The following is a 16,922-nucleotide window of genomic DNA, read 5'->3' on the forward strand; positions in this document are numbered from 1 at the left end:
TTTTTAAATATAGTCTAAAAAAATTTTATTAATTCTTTTTTTTTTTTTTTTTTTTTGTAAAATGTATGCATTCAAACAACCTACACCTGAAAATGTAGGTAATTTATTCTAGTTTTTCCAGTTGTTTACATAGTAATTGTTTGTTTTGTACATGTGCAACACAAAAAAAAAAAAAGACAAAAAAAAATGGATTCAGTTGTATTTTATTCAGGTGTGTATTCAAGTACGCATCAACTGGAAAACATTTAATTTACAACAAAATGAGAAGCCAAGTGAACATTTCCTCTCCACAAAAGGATAACATCAATTAATTTCGTGAACAATTAAAAGACTTTACCACTGGGCCTTATTATAAGGCAATGGAAGTAACAGGAGGTAAAAACGTATCAAAAGATCCTTTCTTCTACTGAGCTAAATCCCATGGTTGTGTCTCTCATACTCATAAAAGTGACCACAAACAACTCGAAGTGCCTCCATCTGAGAAGAGACATGCAAGACATGCAGTAAGAGATACAGTCCTGTAGGAAAAAAAGAATACGGATACCAAAATATCTGCCACACAACAAAAATTTATTTGCACACTATAGAACGGATGGGCATCGATAAAGATGACTTTCTTCTTTCGCTTGTGTTTTTTGTAGAGAAGATGAGTCACTGATCACGTACAGCGCAGTGGACAGCGTCATGGGCCGTTGCTGAATGTTTACTCTCAGTCTTCAGTGACCGGCCATAATGAGGGGGTTACAGGGAGCAGAGTAATCAGGTAAACAACAGTGAATCAGTGTTGTGAAACAGGGCCTGCTTCAGAGCTGACTAGGGCCACATTTACATCTCTGTTCGGTCCTCTGTGCATATTGTTCCAGGGCAGCCAAGCCTGCAGCCCGGTTTGGCACAAACAAGGCTGTTCGTCCTGGCTCTGATCCAAAGCCGGACAGTGAACAGTCATGCTGAGACCGTGACGAGGGGGGTGGGGAGTTGTGAGACTCATCACGATATCCATTCCCCCCCAAAAAAACAGATCGTCTCCTTAGTACTAAAGCACTGATTGAAAAGGAATCTTTCTTGGTTAAATGCAAATTATAAATGGTCAGTACACTAATTATACACTGCAATCCATTCTTAGCAATTCTAATGAAAATGACTCAAAAAAAAAAAAAAAAAAAATGGAAAATCTGGACATGGAAGCACTCAGCACAGGTATACAGGTGCATGCATGCATGCTCAAACACAAACACACGCACATACACACAAGGTTTCCGGAGGTCACGATTGCTTGTTGCTTCACAGAACTTTATGAGGAAGACTTCTACTTGTAGTAGCATATAATAAAATCGGAGTTATGACGGATATTGGGTTTTACATTAGAATTACTTGAGCACGTTCTAATTGTTCTAATAACTTTTCAGCTTAATGCTTCTAATGTAAAATGTTCTCTTCAAACCGGAGAAACGCACATACATGCACACAATTCCACCGGGTATCGCATCTGATCTGTAAGAACTGCTTCGCTATTTTTACTGCTGCAGTTTGGCCCTGCATTCTGATGTGTCTTGGCACAGAAAGAAAGAAAGAAAGATAGAAAAAGAAAATAACAGATAAAAAAAAAAAAAAGCCAGAAGCTTTTTGTATGTATTCTTTCTTAAAAACAATAGTTCTCATACCATGTGTGCTTCAGAAATGAGGAGGGACCTTGAACAGAACCTGATCTTACAGAACCTGATAAAACTCAACATTTACACTCTCCAATCAGAAATCTAACCTATCAGCACTGTAATATTTCCCTTCTTCAGTTACGCTGAGAGAGGTTAAGAGGTACAAACTAAATTGTGTACACAATACTGACATTCTGCCATTTCCATGCATTATTCAAGACAATAATGCCAATGTATACATTCAGAATGGCTGTTTAGCTTTCGGCAAATTTCAGCGGTATGTAGATGAGTTTTATGGATCAATATTTGGTTTGTATCATTACTGTTTTGCACCCAGGGTAAATATTGCATTTATTTATTTATTTATTTTTTTTAACTCAGATGCAAGACCTATAACCTGATGAACATTTTCAATATTGCCTATAAGGAGCTGCATTTTTAATTAAAGAACTGTCACATTAATGCTCAAATTATTTATTTAATTCTTCAGAATCCAAAATAATCCTTAAATACCACTATTATATTAATTATTCACGCATGACCTCGCCACTGCAAAAAAAAAAAAAAAAAAAAAATGGAATTCTGCCAGATGATACGTTGCAGAAATGGTTTGCCAAAGATGGCGAGAGCCTACCAAGAGTATGACATGGAAGATTTTAATTTTTGTGTGACAACTTAAGCCAAGTGAGGTGATTGAGATTTAATTTTACATTTGTTAAACATAACTGTAGTAAACTAAATGGTAGTGTTACATATCAAATGATTTGATTTGTATGCATAGTTTGCTTATATGGTAATGAGATACACAAGTTTTGCTTTGTTTTTTTTTCACCAAATAATCTTACTGTTTATTCATTTATTAAACACATCATTCAGTGTGTCCGCAAGTCATCAATGTTGCATTAATAACAGTTAATATTTGAGACTTTAAAGAAATGCTGAAGAATGCATCACATTTGACACTGTCAATACTCAAGTTTTCCCACACACACACACACACACACACACACACACACACACACACACACACACACACACACACACACACACACACACACACACACACACACTTAAAAAAAAAACATTCTGCACAATGTACACAGTCACAATCTCAAAAACAAAAAAGAAAGAAAGAAAAATGTAAACACCCTTTGTTTCAACATTCAGTCAATGGAAAATCTAAGTATTAGCATACACACACACACACACACACACACACACACACACACACACACACACACACACACACACACACACACAAGCACAGACAAACATTGTAATACTGAAAGACATTGCTTTGTACATTCCAAGTAGAAAACATGTAGTAATATGTTTGTATAATTATCTGTACAAAACCCCCTCTCTTTCTTATCGTTAATATTCAGAATCTCTAGGCATGATCCAGATATGAGTAACCGTGGAGATACCACATTACGGTGCTGCCCCTGAGAGCAGTATAAATGTCGAAACTGTACCCATCCAAAAACATCTTGAATGGCATGCATATAGCAGGCAGGCCTCAGCCGGTAAAAATGCAAAACAATGACTCCTAAGATCAATCCTGCCCAGTGGTGATGCTCGCAGGCAAGCATTACCATAATTTTGGCTGATTTCGTTTTTTGAAAACCGTGTGTACATGTGTGTTCAAATGCGTGCTGAATATATAATGTGCATAAAAAGGGACCCGATGAAAAAATATTGGAAGATGAAAGCAGGAAACACAACTGTCCAGTAAAACAATGACAATAAGGACAACAAAAGGACAATTTTCTTACTTTTCAAAAATAAAGTGTTAACTCTCATTGACAGTCTGCATGGTTTGAATTGGATGCATATTGCTGTGGGTCTTTTCAATCTTTTCAGTACTGGCAAAGACTTGATACTAGATGCATGCAGGGATACAGGCAGCAAAAACAGAAAGGAAAATGTTTGGATCGGATCACAACGGAACTGCAGGCTTGGCCCTTTTGTGCACTAAATTAAGCGAAAGGCCACAGCTGTGTCTTAATTTCATCTCTAGAAAGTAAACTTGTGAAAGTGAGCCAGACTATTTTATTGTTGTTGTTGTTGTTTTTCTTTTTTATTGCACTGAAAGTCCGTTGCTGATAACAAACGGCATTCACATCCCTTAATTGTACAGAAGGGATTTCCAAATATTAAGATAATGCAACAGACTTTTAAAGTCCACCTGAAACTCAGTCTCCTTGAGCCTTCAGAGCTCATAGGCTTTCGCCAAATCAACATCTGAAATGAAGTTATTAGGTTAATACAAACAATCTTTTTTTTGCTGTATTTAAATACATTTGGCACATTCTGTTGAAAAACAACAACAATAACAACACAGAAACATTAAATAATTAACAATCATTTAAAAAAGACGGCAAAACATTAAGCAAATGAAAGTGCACTTTTATCTGACAAACCAATATACAAGAAAAAAAAAAAAAAAAAAAAAAAATGAAAAGACTAAAATCTCAAGAGATTGCTCTGGTCCCCAGAGCTAAGAGTTGAACCCTTCTGACTGCGCTGCATCTGTAAGTGCTCTTTCTGTGGATTGACCTGACTGCTTCAACCATCATCTTTGACGCCCTCTCCTTCCTATCCACGCACCACTAGTCCACTCATTCCCCACTCGTTTGACCTAAAACAATAGTGGCTACAGAAACATGCCACCATGATCAATGAAAACCGTAGCAAACGGATGGATATTGTGAGAGTATAAGAGTCAACTGTATGTAAGAGGAGAAAGAAACCATTTTATTCTCCTCGCAGTCTTACTTTGCAAGTCCATCTCATGCACAAGTGGTGACGGTCATGATATTGGCACTGCTGGGTCCTGCGCTCCCACAGGAACTGGGAGGAGAAGTGTGGCTCCCCCCGGCCCCAGCGCTATTGCCCTTGTCCGTGGGTTTCTTGTCCTTCTGTTTCAGGTGCACCTTGGCGTGCCTCTTTCGCTCGTCGCTCCTTGCGAACTTGCGTCCGCAGAACTCGCACGAGAACGGCTTCTCGCCGGTGTGCGTACGGATGTGCGTCGTTAGGTGGTCGCTGCGACTGAAGGACCGCATGCAGATGCGGCACTGGAAGGGTTTGTGTCCCGTGTGGATGCGCAGGTGGCGCGTCAACTCGTCTGATCTCGAAAAGCGGCGGTCGCAGTTTTCCGCCGGACAGGCGTGGGGCCGCTCGTGGACGGGCGTTTTGCTTGGCCGGTTAGGGTACTTTCTTGGTCGAATGGGTTTGAGAGCAAGCGTCTGAGAGGGTTGATGGTGTTGGGAAACGTGCTGTTGCCCACCGAGAAAGCCGGGATGGATCTGTTGCTTATCCTTAAAGGCTCGAATGGTCTCGAGGGGAGTTATGGGAGGTGGGTTCACTCTAATAGGGTCCATGGTTTGGAAGGGTTTATGCTCCATTACCCCTACGTCTCCCTGGTGGTGGAAGAGGTTGTAGTCTGGGATCATGGAAAAGAGACTTCCGTCCATGCCCGGTTTGGAGGTGGTGTGGTAGTCGGAGCTCGGATAGGGCAAAGACGAGGACGTGGCTGGGCTGTGGTGGAACGCCACCTGTTCCGGGTATATCTCTCCACAGGTCGAGTAGGCAGGAAGGGGTGGTGCGTAAACCTGCTCCATGTCTGACGACTGTCCGCCCATGCTGCCGCCCGACGAAGACGTCTGGGTAGTGATGTTGCCAGGTGACGGTGACACCCCCAGGATTCCCGCACTCACCAGGCTGATGATGTTGTTGTCGGGGCACCAACCCGAGCCTCCGATGCTGCCTGATGGAGGGGTGTCGAATGCAAACTTGCCCAGGTAGGTGACGGTTTGTCCGCTTCGACCGGACTGGAAACTCCCAGAGCCGTATTGGATTTCTCCGCTGTTCTTCTCGCCGCCCATCCCCAAGTCCATGATATTATCTGTGTGACAGGGGGTCAGAATGGACACGTCAATTCAGCGAACACCACACCAAATAACAGTCAAATAGTTTATGCTTGGGAAAGTGACTAGTGGAAAGTTCTGCATCTATAGAAGAAGCTTCTAGGAGTCTAGACCTAACTACTGACTTAACTTTCTCTTAACTTTATTCTCAAGTTGGCCTCAAAAACAACATCTTGGCATGCCTCTGTTAATCGCCTATCCAAAAAAAAGGAGAAGAAAGTGAAGCACATCAGTCCAAGTGAAGGCGTGGATATTGATCTTTGACCAAATCAGAAGTGATTCAAGATTCCAGTGAATATCTCTCACCTCCCGCGCCAACTTATTGTCTTTCTATCACAAAATCTAAACGGCTGCGTATTCAGTTGTAGGACTGGAACTTATTTGGCTTCTCTGTACGACAAGATGTCACGACTGACATCACTGTTACTCTTATACGCACGCCATCTCTCTCTCTATCTCTCTCTCCCACACCTTCAGTCTTTTCAGAGAGATGACACTTGACGGCTGGATCTGTTGTATTGTAGTCACTTCAATCACTTTTAATATGTCTGACAAAAGTACGTTGTTGAACACAATGCAGTGCTGATCACAACCCATGTCTGTAAATTAAATATTTTTTATGATGGCTCTCTAAGTTTAGTCTTGTACGTGCACTTACAGTAATCGCAGCGTGTACACCAAATTGTGGCTTACGGTAGAAACAAACAGAATGAAAATTACAGATGGTCCTCGCATCTGTTCAACACACATAGGGTACGTGTGTGAAGAGATGCTGTGCTGCGTCTGAAGGAAAAGACTCACTCGGGCAAAAATCAGAGAGAAAGGGAGAAGTGTGTGTTCCACAAATAAGTCAAAAACAGGAAAAACTCTGCCTATTTATTTCATGCTATGCCTATCATTACAGGATGTGTGTGGGGATGAGTCTCACACACTTGTTGGGGATGTTTGATAGGACACTTTGTGAGGACATGAAGGGTTTGTCACCTTGACACGTTGCGATAAGCAGTCCCACAGAGATAGCAATGAACCGTGCTTACAAAAAGTTAAATCTATATAAAAGAGTAAATGTATATCTACATAAAAATGTATACATCACAATAGTGGGTGAGCCAATAACATTTTCTTTTCCATGTTCTTTTTCTTATTTACTTATTTATATTCTGTATATTTTTTATTTTGATTGACTATAGCATTTAAAAAAAAAAAAAAGCTCTCCTCAAGAAATGCAATACATGTGTTGAGAAATCATTCTCAAAATATTATTTTTTTTTTATTATTTTCAAGAACGCATTTGATGAGGACTAGTTTTCAGCCTGAAGTTAACATTGATATTTCGTATTCATTTAGATATTTTAATAAACGAAACGAGGTCACTACTCTCCCGCAAGTGTGGGAAGCATAGCCTCTTTTGACCTGCAGAGTGAAAACCACATCAAGAGCTCTATGAAACTCCATCAGTATATACATCTAGAGGACGAATGATCTTATGCTTTCACTCTCAATAATAATACGATATTTCACAACTTCTCACCAGATGATTTAATGTTCCAAATGATTAACATTTAAGAAGGCTAACGACGTTACACCAATAGAAAAACTGCTAATTCCCACGTAGAGTGTGGCATTTTTAATTGATTTATTTACTCCTTTTTTTTTTTTCTTTTTGCATCAACTATTCAAGGTTTTAGCTGAAATATTTTTATAGTTCAAAAGGTAAAATCGGCGACAATAAGAAAGACATTACGGATAGAACAATTCTGACAATTTGATGACATGACTGGAAGGAATTCCTCACATTCTGGAACCATTTTCTTAATCAATAATCCGATTTAATTCCATATTTTTTTATTGTTCACTGCATTCTAGTCGAAAATACTGTTCCAGAAAAGTGTATAAAGCTTTTTTTTTAGTGTGCGGAGAAAATTCAAACGATTTTAAAAAGAACAGAGCGCGCGAATAAAGAGAAAAGGACACAACGAACACGCAAAGTGAATTTCAGGTAATAAACACATAACGACCTGAATACATTTTAATTTAGAGGATTTTATATTTCACGTGTTTTCACGAGTGGCACGAGCTTTTTTAAGACCAGCAGCGCTCATATAAACGCCCACCTGCGCGTGTGGAGGGTCAGAAACAGGGTCAATACTGTATAAAGCACTGACTAATCAAAACCTTTAAATAATATAATTAATAAACAGAATATCTAGAAAAGAATAGAATATAAGACTGGTGCAATATACGGGGACAACCCGAAATTAAGAGTTTTTACGGAATTAAAGCGCATAGTGAAAAACGAAACGGCTTTTGAAATTATTTGATATGATTAAAACATATGAAATTTACATTTCAAGACTGTATATGCATTGGCATTGAATAACGAAGAGTTTCCGCGTGTCCCGTGACGCGTGGGCTAGGAATGATACCTATTACCTGATATTACCTGTCCACTTCACACTCTTATCACGTGACTGGAACATTTTTACCAGGCTACTTTCACACACCTTCTTCATAAAAAACAATTTGGCAACAAATTGAACGCAATCTTATCGCAGAATTCCATTGAGAAAAGGCGCGTCTAGCAGGGAATTAGTCTATAAAATCATAGCCAGTGCTCATTCTGATTTTATGCCATAAATACATTTGATTATAATAACAATATTAATAGGTAATAGCGATCTAATAAAATAATTAGGCTACTAATATACATGCCGTTGATTATTTCTCAGTATTTGGGTAGCCTAAATGCACTACAAAATAAATCCTGATCATTTGAGAACATTTAACAATATATACGAGGAGAGTAGCTAACCTAATTCTGAACACATTTTTTTTCCTTCTTCTTCTTTTAAATATAAAGTCTCAAATAGCAACTGTTGCAGTACCAGGAGTTCTGTTACTAAACTACCGTAACTCGTACCAGGCGCGCGTTAACAGGTGCTGCGGGGCCGAGCAGCGCGTTCTGCGGGCTTCCAGACAACTGATGCCGCATGAGAAACTCTAACCAGCCGACAACAACAACAGGTCACAAACTCCAAGAACAGCTCACTGAAAAGTGATCCAAAACTTTTTGCCCTTACCTGTATTCATCTGCGAGTAGTGCGAAATGGAGTCCGGGTTTGTGAAAATGTTCATAGAAGTGGGAATGTCTTCTTCTGGATAGAGACTGTCAGGTATGGTGTTGATTAAACTGCTCATGGTAATAGGGATCTTGTCCGCTAGTTTACCTGTCATAGCAGTTCTTCAGTCTGTCATTAATGAGCACGCACAGGTGTTCCGTCCCGATCAATCTCCAGTCTTCTGAAATCTCTCTAAAAGCGGCAGAAAGAGATCTCAATCCCTTTGAAATTGTATCCAAGCGCGCGATGAAGCACCGCGCTGAGGTCTCTTCACGAGGATGAATTGTCGACTGTTTTGTGATTGATTTCTGTGAAGTGTTATTGTCTCTGGATGAGTAGAGAGATGTTGTTGGTGGTGGTGATTGCACAAGTGTAGCTCTGCTCGCTCTATTGCGAGCGCAGGGAACTCCAACGCTTTCTTGTTCAACAGGGGGACGGAACAACTGCGTGACGTAGGTGACCATATATGGACACACAAAGCTAGACGGCTGCTCCACGTCACATGGAAGCTCCTCATAGTGGAACATTACAGTCGGTAGCAGGAAGATAAGAGCTCAGTGGAGCATTGAAGGGACATTTTCATCGGTTTAGGTGACAATTGGACCCGGCGAAGAGCAAGAATATTTTTAAAGGCATATTGTGAGCATGGATTTCACTATATATGTGAGAGCGCGTGACTGCACAACTTTTAGGCGCCACAGAAGACGCTCCTGAAGCGGCATTATACCACGAAAAAGTGCATTTACGCAAAACGAATGCATTTGCAAATGATGTTATGAGTTATTAATAATTTAAATATAGCATTATAAAAAGTCTAATGATAATAAAACATAATAATAATCAATTATAAAATTAAAATGTATGCTGTCTTGACTGGAAAAGTTGAAGTCTGCAGCGATGCTGCATCATTTTGCACAAAAGCACAGTGCCGTATTTTTAATCATCTAACAACTCAGTGTAAAGATGTCATGAGAAGAGCATTTTATCAAAGTATCATGTATAAGGGTCTTAATTAATATAATTATATCCTTAATATATTAAAAAAAAAAATCACTGAATCCACTTTTTGCATTAAGCGAAACATTTACATTGCTACAATCACTTGCCATTTTACACATTTGCCTTTCTTTTCTCATCTTTGATTGGTGAGCCATAGTTCTCAGATTGCACAACATAGCCTACATTGTGTTCTGTAAAACTACAAAAGGTTATTTTATTATTACAAATGATATTTTAAGTTACTATAGCCTATTCTCAGTCAGTGTGGGCTGTCAGACTGTCCATATAAAAGGTCATAGACCCGTGAGAATAGAATATCATGAGAATGTAGTGATTAATGGAGACTGTTTTTGTGCGCAGTGGCTTGTGTTGAGAGTTAAATAAAAATAAAACTCCAAATGAATAATTTGTAAACGTCAACTAAGTTGTTTAAGCAATTGACTGCAACAGATGATCAAGAACAGAAGAAGCAACGGTAACTGAGACTGGGCTGTACAAAGACTGTAACTGCCAGAGAGTTAATCGCGTGTAAATACTGCAGGCGCGCGGCAAATCTGTAGGCTTGGCTTTGGCCTCGAGCGCCAAGTTCGCCACTGAAGTGGAAACTCCAAATAAGGCCTTGATCCGGCCACGCCCCTCGCTGTCTGTATTTGGTTCGCAAGGTTCCGGTTTAGAGAGCTGCAAAGTGGAAAAGCGATCGGAACCCGCAGCCATTAAAGGAACCGCAGAGGGCAAAACGTCATGGGTCGTATTTCACCAATTTAGAAACCAGGGAGAAAATATCTTATCTGCGACTTTTAGAAGTAATAAACTGTCCCTCGTTGCAAATGGTTGACTTTGTTTGGAGAACATAACAGTGAAGGGGAAACACAGATCTTGCCAGTCGGTGGTTCACACAAGCAGCAACACTAAAGATATATACGACCCCTGAAACAGTAGCCTGCGGTATGTCAGGAACTTTAAATAGTTATAAAACAATATGAAAATGCTTGTTTAATTTATAAAAGTATACTAGACATGACATGATTAAAATGTATAATAATATTAATATTTACAAACATTAATGAAAAAAAAAACAAAAGCAACAACATTGCTATATATTACTATACATAGAAAAAATAGAATCAGATGACATACTTGTCTGTATGTAATCCAATTAGGAGGCCATGGTGGCCCATGAGATTTCCCACGTGTCCAACTAAAATTCCTCACTCCTCATCCAAGCCAATCACAGGCACAGCGCTCCTATTACCCACCGAGAGTAGAAATCCAGGCTGCCATACATGCGCTGAAGTGCTCAGAAGATGCTGATGCAATAGACAGAGTGATGAGGTAACAATTTGTACCCGAGACCCGGTTGACATGTGTACGTCGGCCTCGAGCCTGATAAATTATGTACCAAAAATGTGTTCAAAATAATAACTTCATACCCCCCACTCCAAACCAGAGGCCGACCTCACGGTGCTGTCACAGATACAAACTTATGTACAGTTATACACATACATTTTGACAGTAGTTTTATCATTTAAAAAGTGTGTCTGAATATTTTTATTTAAAATAAATACAATTTGATATTTTGTCATGGAATACCTATTATAAAAGACATTTTTCATCATGACTTAAAGGGATAGTTTACCCAAAAAATGAAAATCTGAATGAAAAGTTGTTCTAAACCTGCTGAATGTTTTGAAGAATATGTTGATAGGCCCCACTGACAGGTTTGGAACAACTTGAGTGTGAGTAAATGATGACAGAATTTTCATTTTTTGGGTGAACTATCCCTTTAAGTGTCTAAATACTTTTTGGGATATATGCACATATCCATATAAAGACAATTCATTGGACGGATTCATCCAATGAACAACTCCCTCAATTAACCTCATCGCATCCCCAGTAATCCCCAACAACCAAACGCCTGCCAAATCAACAACACTCCATTCTGAACTCTGGAATTATCCGTCTTGGCAATTGATACATAAACAGTGTAGTAGTATTAGCTGACAGATATGGCCTAATGAAGTAGAAATGGTGTGTGGGAGGGGGGTCTGAATCATGCTGTGTGTTCTGGGGGCCACAATAAACAAACACAGAGACTGACACACACTCAGGGGGACTCCAAAGGCTAAGCTCTACTCAATGGGTAAGATGCAACATGTGTGTAGGTGAGCTGCTAAAATAACGTTTTGAATCTGTCATTAGGGGATTCTAAAGGGAATCTCCCCCTAACTCCCACTTTATATCCCTGATATGAATATGATTTGATCCATTTAGGATGGGAATGTGTTAAGAATGAGCCAAGAATGTTGACAATGCAAAAGGCCACCTCTAAGGCCCTGTTTACATCTGGCATTAAAGGGATAGTTCACCCAAAAATGAAAATGACCCCATGATTTACTCACCCTCAAGCCATTCTAGGTGTATATGACTTTATTCTTTCAGACGAACACAATTGGAGATATATTTAAAAAATATCCTTGCTCTTCCAAGCTTTATAATGGTAGTGAATGGGGGGGGGGGGGGGGGGCACGATTTTGAAGCCCAGAAAAATGCATCCATCCATCATAAAAATAATCCAGGCTCCGGGGGTTAATAAAGGCCTTTTGAAGCAAAGCAATGGGTTTGTGTAAGAAAAATATCCGGTAACACTTTATTTTGGGGTCTTTTAACTAGTTGCTTATTAGCATGCATATTGCTAAAATATTGGCTGTTTATGAAGCACATATTTATGCTTTATTCTGCATGACCTTATTCTACATTATTAATCCTACCCAATACCTAAACTTAACAACTACCTTACTAACTATTAATTAGCAGAGTTTATTGAGGGAAAAGTCATGGTTTATAGTTTATATGTTTTTCCTATACTAAAGTGTTACCAAATATCCATATTTAAAACTAAAATAACTAGCTTCGCCCAGATGACCGTACACATACTGCTCAAGTCGACTTGCGCCAAATGAGTGACCTCTGAAGTGATGTATGATGCAGGATGTAGAGTAAGCTTTGATGCCTCTCGCGGTTCAAACAAACCAAGCTCCTCTTCTCTTATATTGAAATCCTCTGATATTTCTCTTTAAAAATTCTCATTTTAGACTTGGTGTTTTGTTTTGCTCTATCCTCTGCTCTTGCACGTTCTTCATTACGTCATGAGTCGGGTCAGAGTTCACTCTTTCGCTGTAAATCGATGCGTATGGCCATCTGTTGGAAGCTAGTTATTTAAGTTTTTAAAGTTTTAAATATGGATATTTTTCTTAGAAAAACCCATCGCTTTGCTTCAGAGGGCCTTTATTAAACCTCTGGAGCTGTGTGGAGTACTTTTGTTATGGATGGTTGCACTTTTTTGGGCTTCAAAATCTCATCATATTTACTGCCATTATAAAGCTTGGAATAGCCAGTATATTATTTAATATAACTCTGATTGTATTTGTCTAAAAAGAAGAAAGTCATATACACCTAGAATGGCTTGAGGGTGAGTAAATCAGGGGGTAATTTTCATTTTTGGGTGAACTATCCCTTTAAGATGTGCTTTGGTCGATGAGGGAGACACATGGTTATTTAATCCACCTCCTTTGTCCACTTTCAACCACTTCTGTCCTGATTTCTTCGAGGGGAGTATCTATGGGCGGGTAAATGTAAAAGTTTTTTCAGATCTTTCGATCTTATGTACGGAATAAGCTCACGTAATTTACATACGAACACGAAAAGAGGTGACAGAAAAAACACACGGAGAGCAGCAGCTTTCGTTTCTGCTCTGAGAGCCGCAGGTCCACGGGAGAACCAGTGAGTGTGTGTTAGAAATCAAGAATGGTAAGAGAACATTGTGCTTGGTATGTTTTTCATCTTCAAACCAAACTTGGGTCTTCAGCTGACAAAGTTTAAATTCCGTCTGGCTAGCGTCCTTCCCATAATGTTTACGCATTAGGTCAGTAGATGGAGAGGAGGCGGTCTGTAGTAACTGTGCAAACACATTTGACCACTACACTACAAGAGCAATCCGGTCAAATGCATTTTCGGCTACCTTTGGAAGTGGTCAAAATGGACAAGCTCAAAATGTTTTAGACCCCGTTTACACCTGTATTTAGCGTCATCCTCGGATCTGAAAATGCATCTTAATACGAGGTACCACCAGATACCACCATATCTGGTGTGGTCACATTAAATCAAATGTCTATGCATTGGTATTCTTGAAAGATGTTTTCTTATGTACTAATTTAAGTCTCTCTATTTGTGATCACTCTCCATATTTCTGTTTTATTTGAAAAGATAAAGTTAGAACAATTTCATGGAATCTGACTTATGCAGCTTCTGTTTATGTAAGTTTGATTTTGCCAATGAGAACCCCGTCATTCATATCAAATGAGGAAATACACACATATTTCAAGTAGAATGGTGGCAGCAAGTACTGAAAAAGAGAATGGAGACTTAGTAATTTGAATATTACTTTTTATAGACCAAAATAGAGGAAGTAAACACTCTATTTCCACTGACTGAACCCATGACGTGTACCAGCACTTGTGAACACCAATGCTGAGGCTGTCAGTGTTCATTCAACAGTGCAGAACAAAAACGTACATAACAAACAATGATTTTCATATGGCTGAAACTTGGAAACATAACCATAACCCAGCGGTTCTCAACCATTTTGACTCCAACGCCCCTCAATGTCCACAGCAATATTTGGAGGTTGTTTTGTTTTAATCCCTAATCCTTATCTAGTTTATTTACTGGATAAGAATCAAAGAAGATTTTTCTACAATTTCTACATGCTAAAATGTTTTAGAACTTGGCATAACTAAAAATGTTTTACTTTAATGCTTAACATTTTATTAATTGACCTGGCTTTTCTAAGTCTAGATATCACAAATTGAGCTGTGTTAACAAGATTTTTATTTTTGATGAAATTGCATTATTAAATCACAGCATCTGCTGGTTTCATCATGAAGTATTGTATTGTAAATACTGTATATGCTCACGAATAAACAGTGCATTATGGGAAGCCTGATTGTATAGTAGTCAAACGTAGAGTAATCGAGATGAGTGTCAAAGCAGTTAATTAGAACTGATAAGGAGCGATTGCTGCTATACTTCAACAATATCCATTTAAAAATATAGTAACTGATAAGCAATATAAATCATGCTGTACTTACAGAAGCCTCTGAAAATCATTTTGTTGAACATCTTTTCATCCTCCTGAAATGCCAAATCGAATCTTGAAAGACCCTGAAGTCAGGTGACGAATCGCTGATCACAAAATGAATACACTATAAATATATTCTGACATTTCTAAATGTTCCCAACGGTTACATCCTTACGTAGCCACTTTGGTGGAAAATCATTTTGACATTGCCCACACTTATCTCCACAGCACCTGATCCCAACTGTTCTTTCAGGGATGCAAAACGGACAAGGGAATTCCCTTTGCATAGGAAAACGGCGGTCTGTCAGGGCACTTTCCTATAGGGAAGCCTTTTCATGGAGTCCAGACTGGAAAAACTGCTCAACACCTGTCAAGCTCCTCTTGTTTTTATTTCCGCAACTATTGTGAGCGAGCACACTGTACAATGAATGATTGACTAGAGCATGGAACGGTTACAGGCTGAAAAAGGACTACCCTCATGCATTTTGCATGTAGGGATTCCGGGGAAGCGTTCGCTTATCCTAGATCTTGATCTCACTAATTTTAATATGCGGCGGAAAAATACAAGGCCGCAACGAGTGTATAATCAAATTAGTTGTGTGTCTTTCCAGGCTGTGCGAGGGGCATTTCCAGTAGCTGTTCCTCGCCGCTATTATGTCCCAGGGCCGAGGCTTATTCCTATGGGCTGATAGGAAGATTATTCATATAAATTCTGGAACACTTAGTGCTTATAGGACAGCATGCAAAGCAATGGTTAATGTGTAAAATACAAGATAGTTGTAAAAATCAATGAATGGGATGGAAAAAAAACATCAACATTAACTTTTATAATTGTTAACTATGAATAAACTGTGTTGGGCACTTGATGCTGATGCTTATTGAGTATGTGTTCATGTGCAAGTAATAGAATGTTGGAACCACAGAAATCCAGAGAAAGTCAATGGAAAACCTACACACACACACACACACACACACACACACACACACACACACACACACACACACACACACACACACACACACACACACACACACACACACACACACACACACACACACACACACACACACACACACACACACACACACACACACACACACACACACACACACACACACACACACACACACACACACACACACACACACACACGTTAGGTCTTCATGTTTTTACAAACTATATATTCTCTCCCCTGACCCTAAACCTACCCATCCCAGAAAACTTTCTGCATTTTTACAACATTTTAAAAGACATTAGTTGGTTTCCTCATGAGGACCAGAAAATGTTCCCACAAGGACAAGGTTTTCATTCTGTCCCCATAAAGTAGTGTTTACCAGGGGACACACACACACACACACACACACACACACACACACACACACACACACACACACACACACACACACACACACAGAGAGAGAGATAAAAGAGTATATTAATTCAAAACCATTTAAGATTTGTATATAAATAATGGGCAAATCATTTTTTTTTTTGTTACTGTTTGCAGAGCAGATTAGTCTAAAACAGCACAGTTTTCATCTTATTTATGTTTATTTAGCAAATAATCAGATGGCTTTGTACCTTAGTTTGATTTAGAGTATGTTTTATATTAAAGGGGTGGTTCATTGATTTCACTTTGTTAACTTTAGTTAGTGTGTAACATTGCTGCTTGAGCATAAACAGCATCTGCAAAGTTATAGCTGTGAAAGTTCACTGCAAACAGATATATTTTCTTTTAAAGAATTCTCTGTTTAAGGACTACAACAAACGGCTGGTAGAGACTACAACAAGCTTCTTCCTGAGTTAGTGACATCACTAACCCTAGAATTTACATAAACCCCGCCCCCAAGAACACGCAACAAAGGAGTGAGGCCATGTTACTGCATTATAGTACTAACACAAATTTATGACATGCTTTTCATGTCATAAAAGATGAAAAAATGACAAGTTACAACCGTAATTAAACTAAACTATACCCGTTCTATCTTCATGCAGCATATATTCTCTGGCTCTGTAAGCATCTTACAACAATTCCCACAGCAGCAATTTATAGATTATCATGACAGAATATTCTAGTCAATGACT

At 39.0% G+C, this 16,922-nt stretch overlaps 1 protein-coding gene across 5 annotated transcripts in view; it reads right to left on the reverse strand.

The window, feature by feature from the left end:
- Nucleotides 1-1,509: 1,509 nt before the first annotated feature.
- egr3 (early growth response 3) overlaps nucleotides 1,510-16,922 on the reverse strand; it is a 173,950-nt gene continuing 158,537 nt past the window's right edge. For 4 of the 5 annotated variants that reach the window (XM_067395444.1, XM_067395445.1, XM_067395446.1 and 1 more), the window contains one exon: nucleotides 1,510-5,559. In XM_067395444.1, coding sequence (XP_067251545.1) covers nucleotides 4,445-5,559 — 1,115 coding nt within the window. In that variant the 3' untranslated portion in view covers nucleotides 1,510-4,444. Of the gene's footprint in view, nucleotides 5,560-8,661; nucleotides 9,047-16,922 lie in introns of those variants that run through there. The other variant, XM_067395447.1, reaches the window with a different exon arrangement.

Source organism: Chanodichthys erythropterus, chromosome 9 (genome assembly GCF_024489055.1).
Source record: "Chanodichthys erythropterus isolate Z2021 chromosome 9, ASM2448905v1, whole genome shotgun sequence".
In the NCBI taxonomy this organism is placed as follows: Eukaryota; Metazoa; Chordata; class Actinopteri; order Cypriniformes; family Xenocyprididae; genus Chanodichthys; species Chanodichthys erythropterus.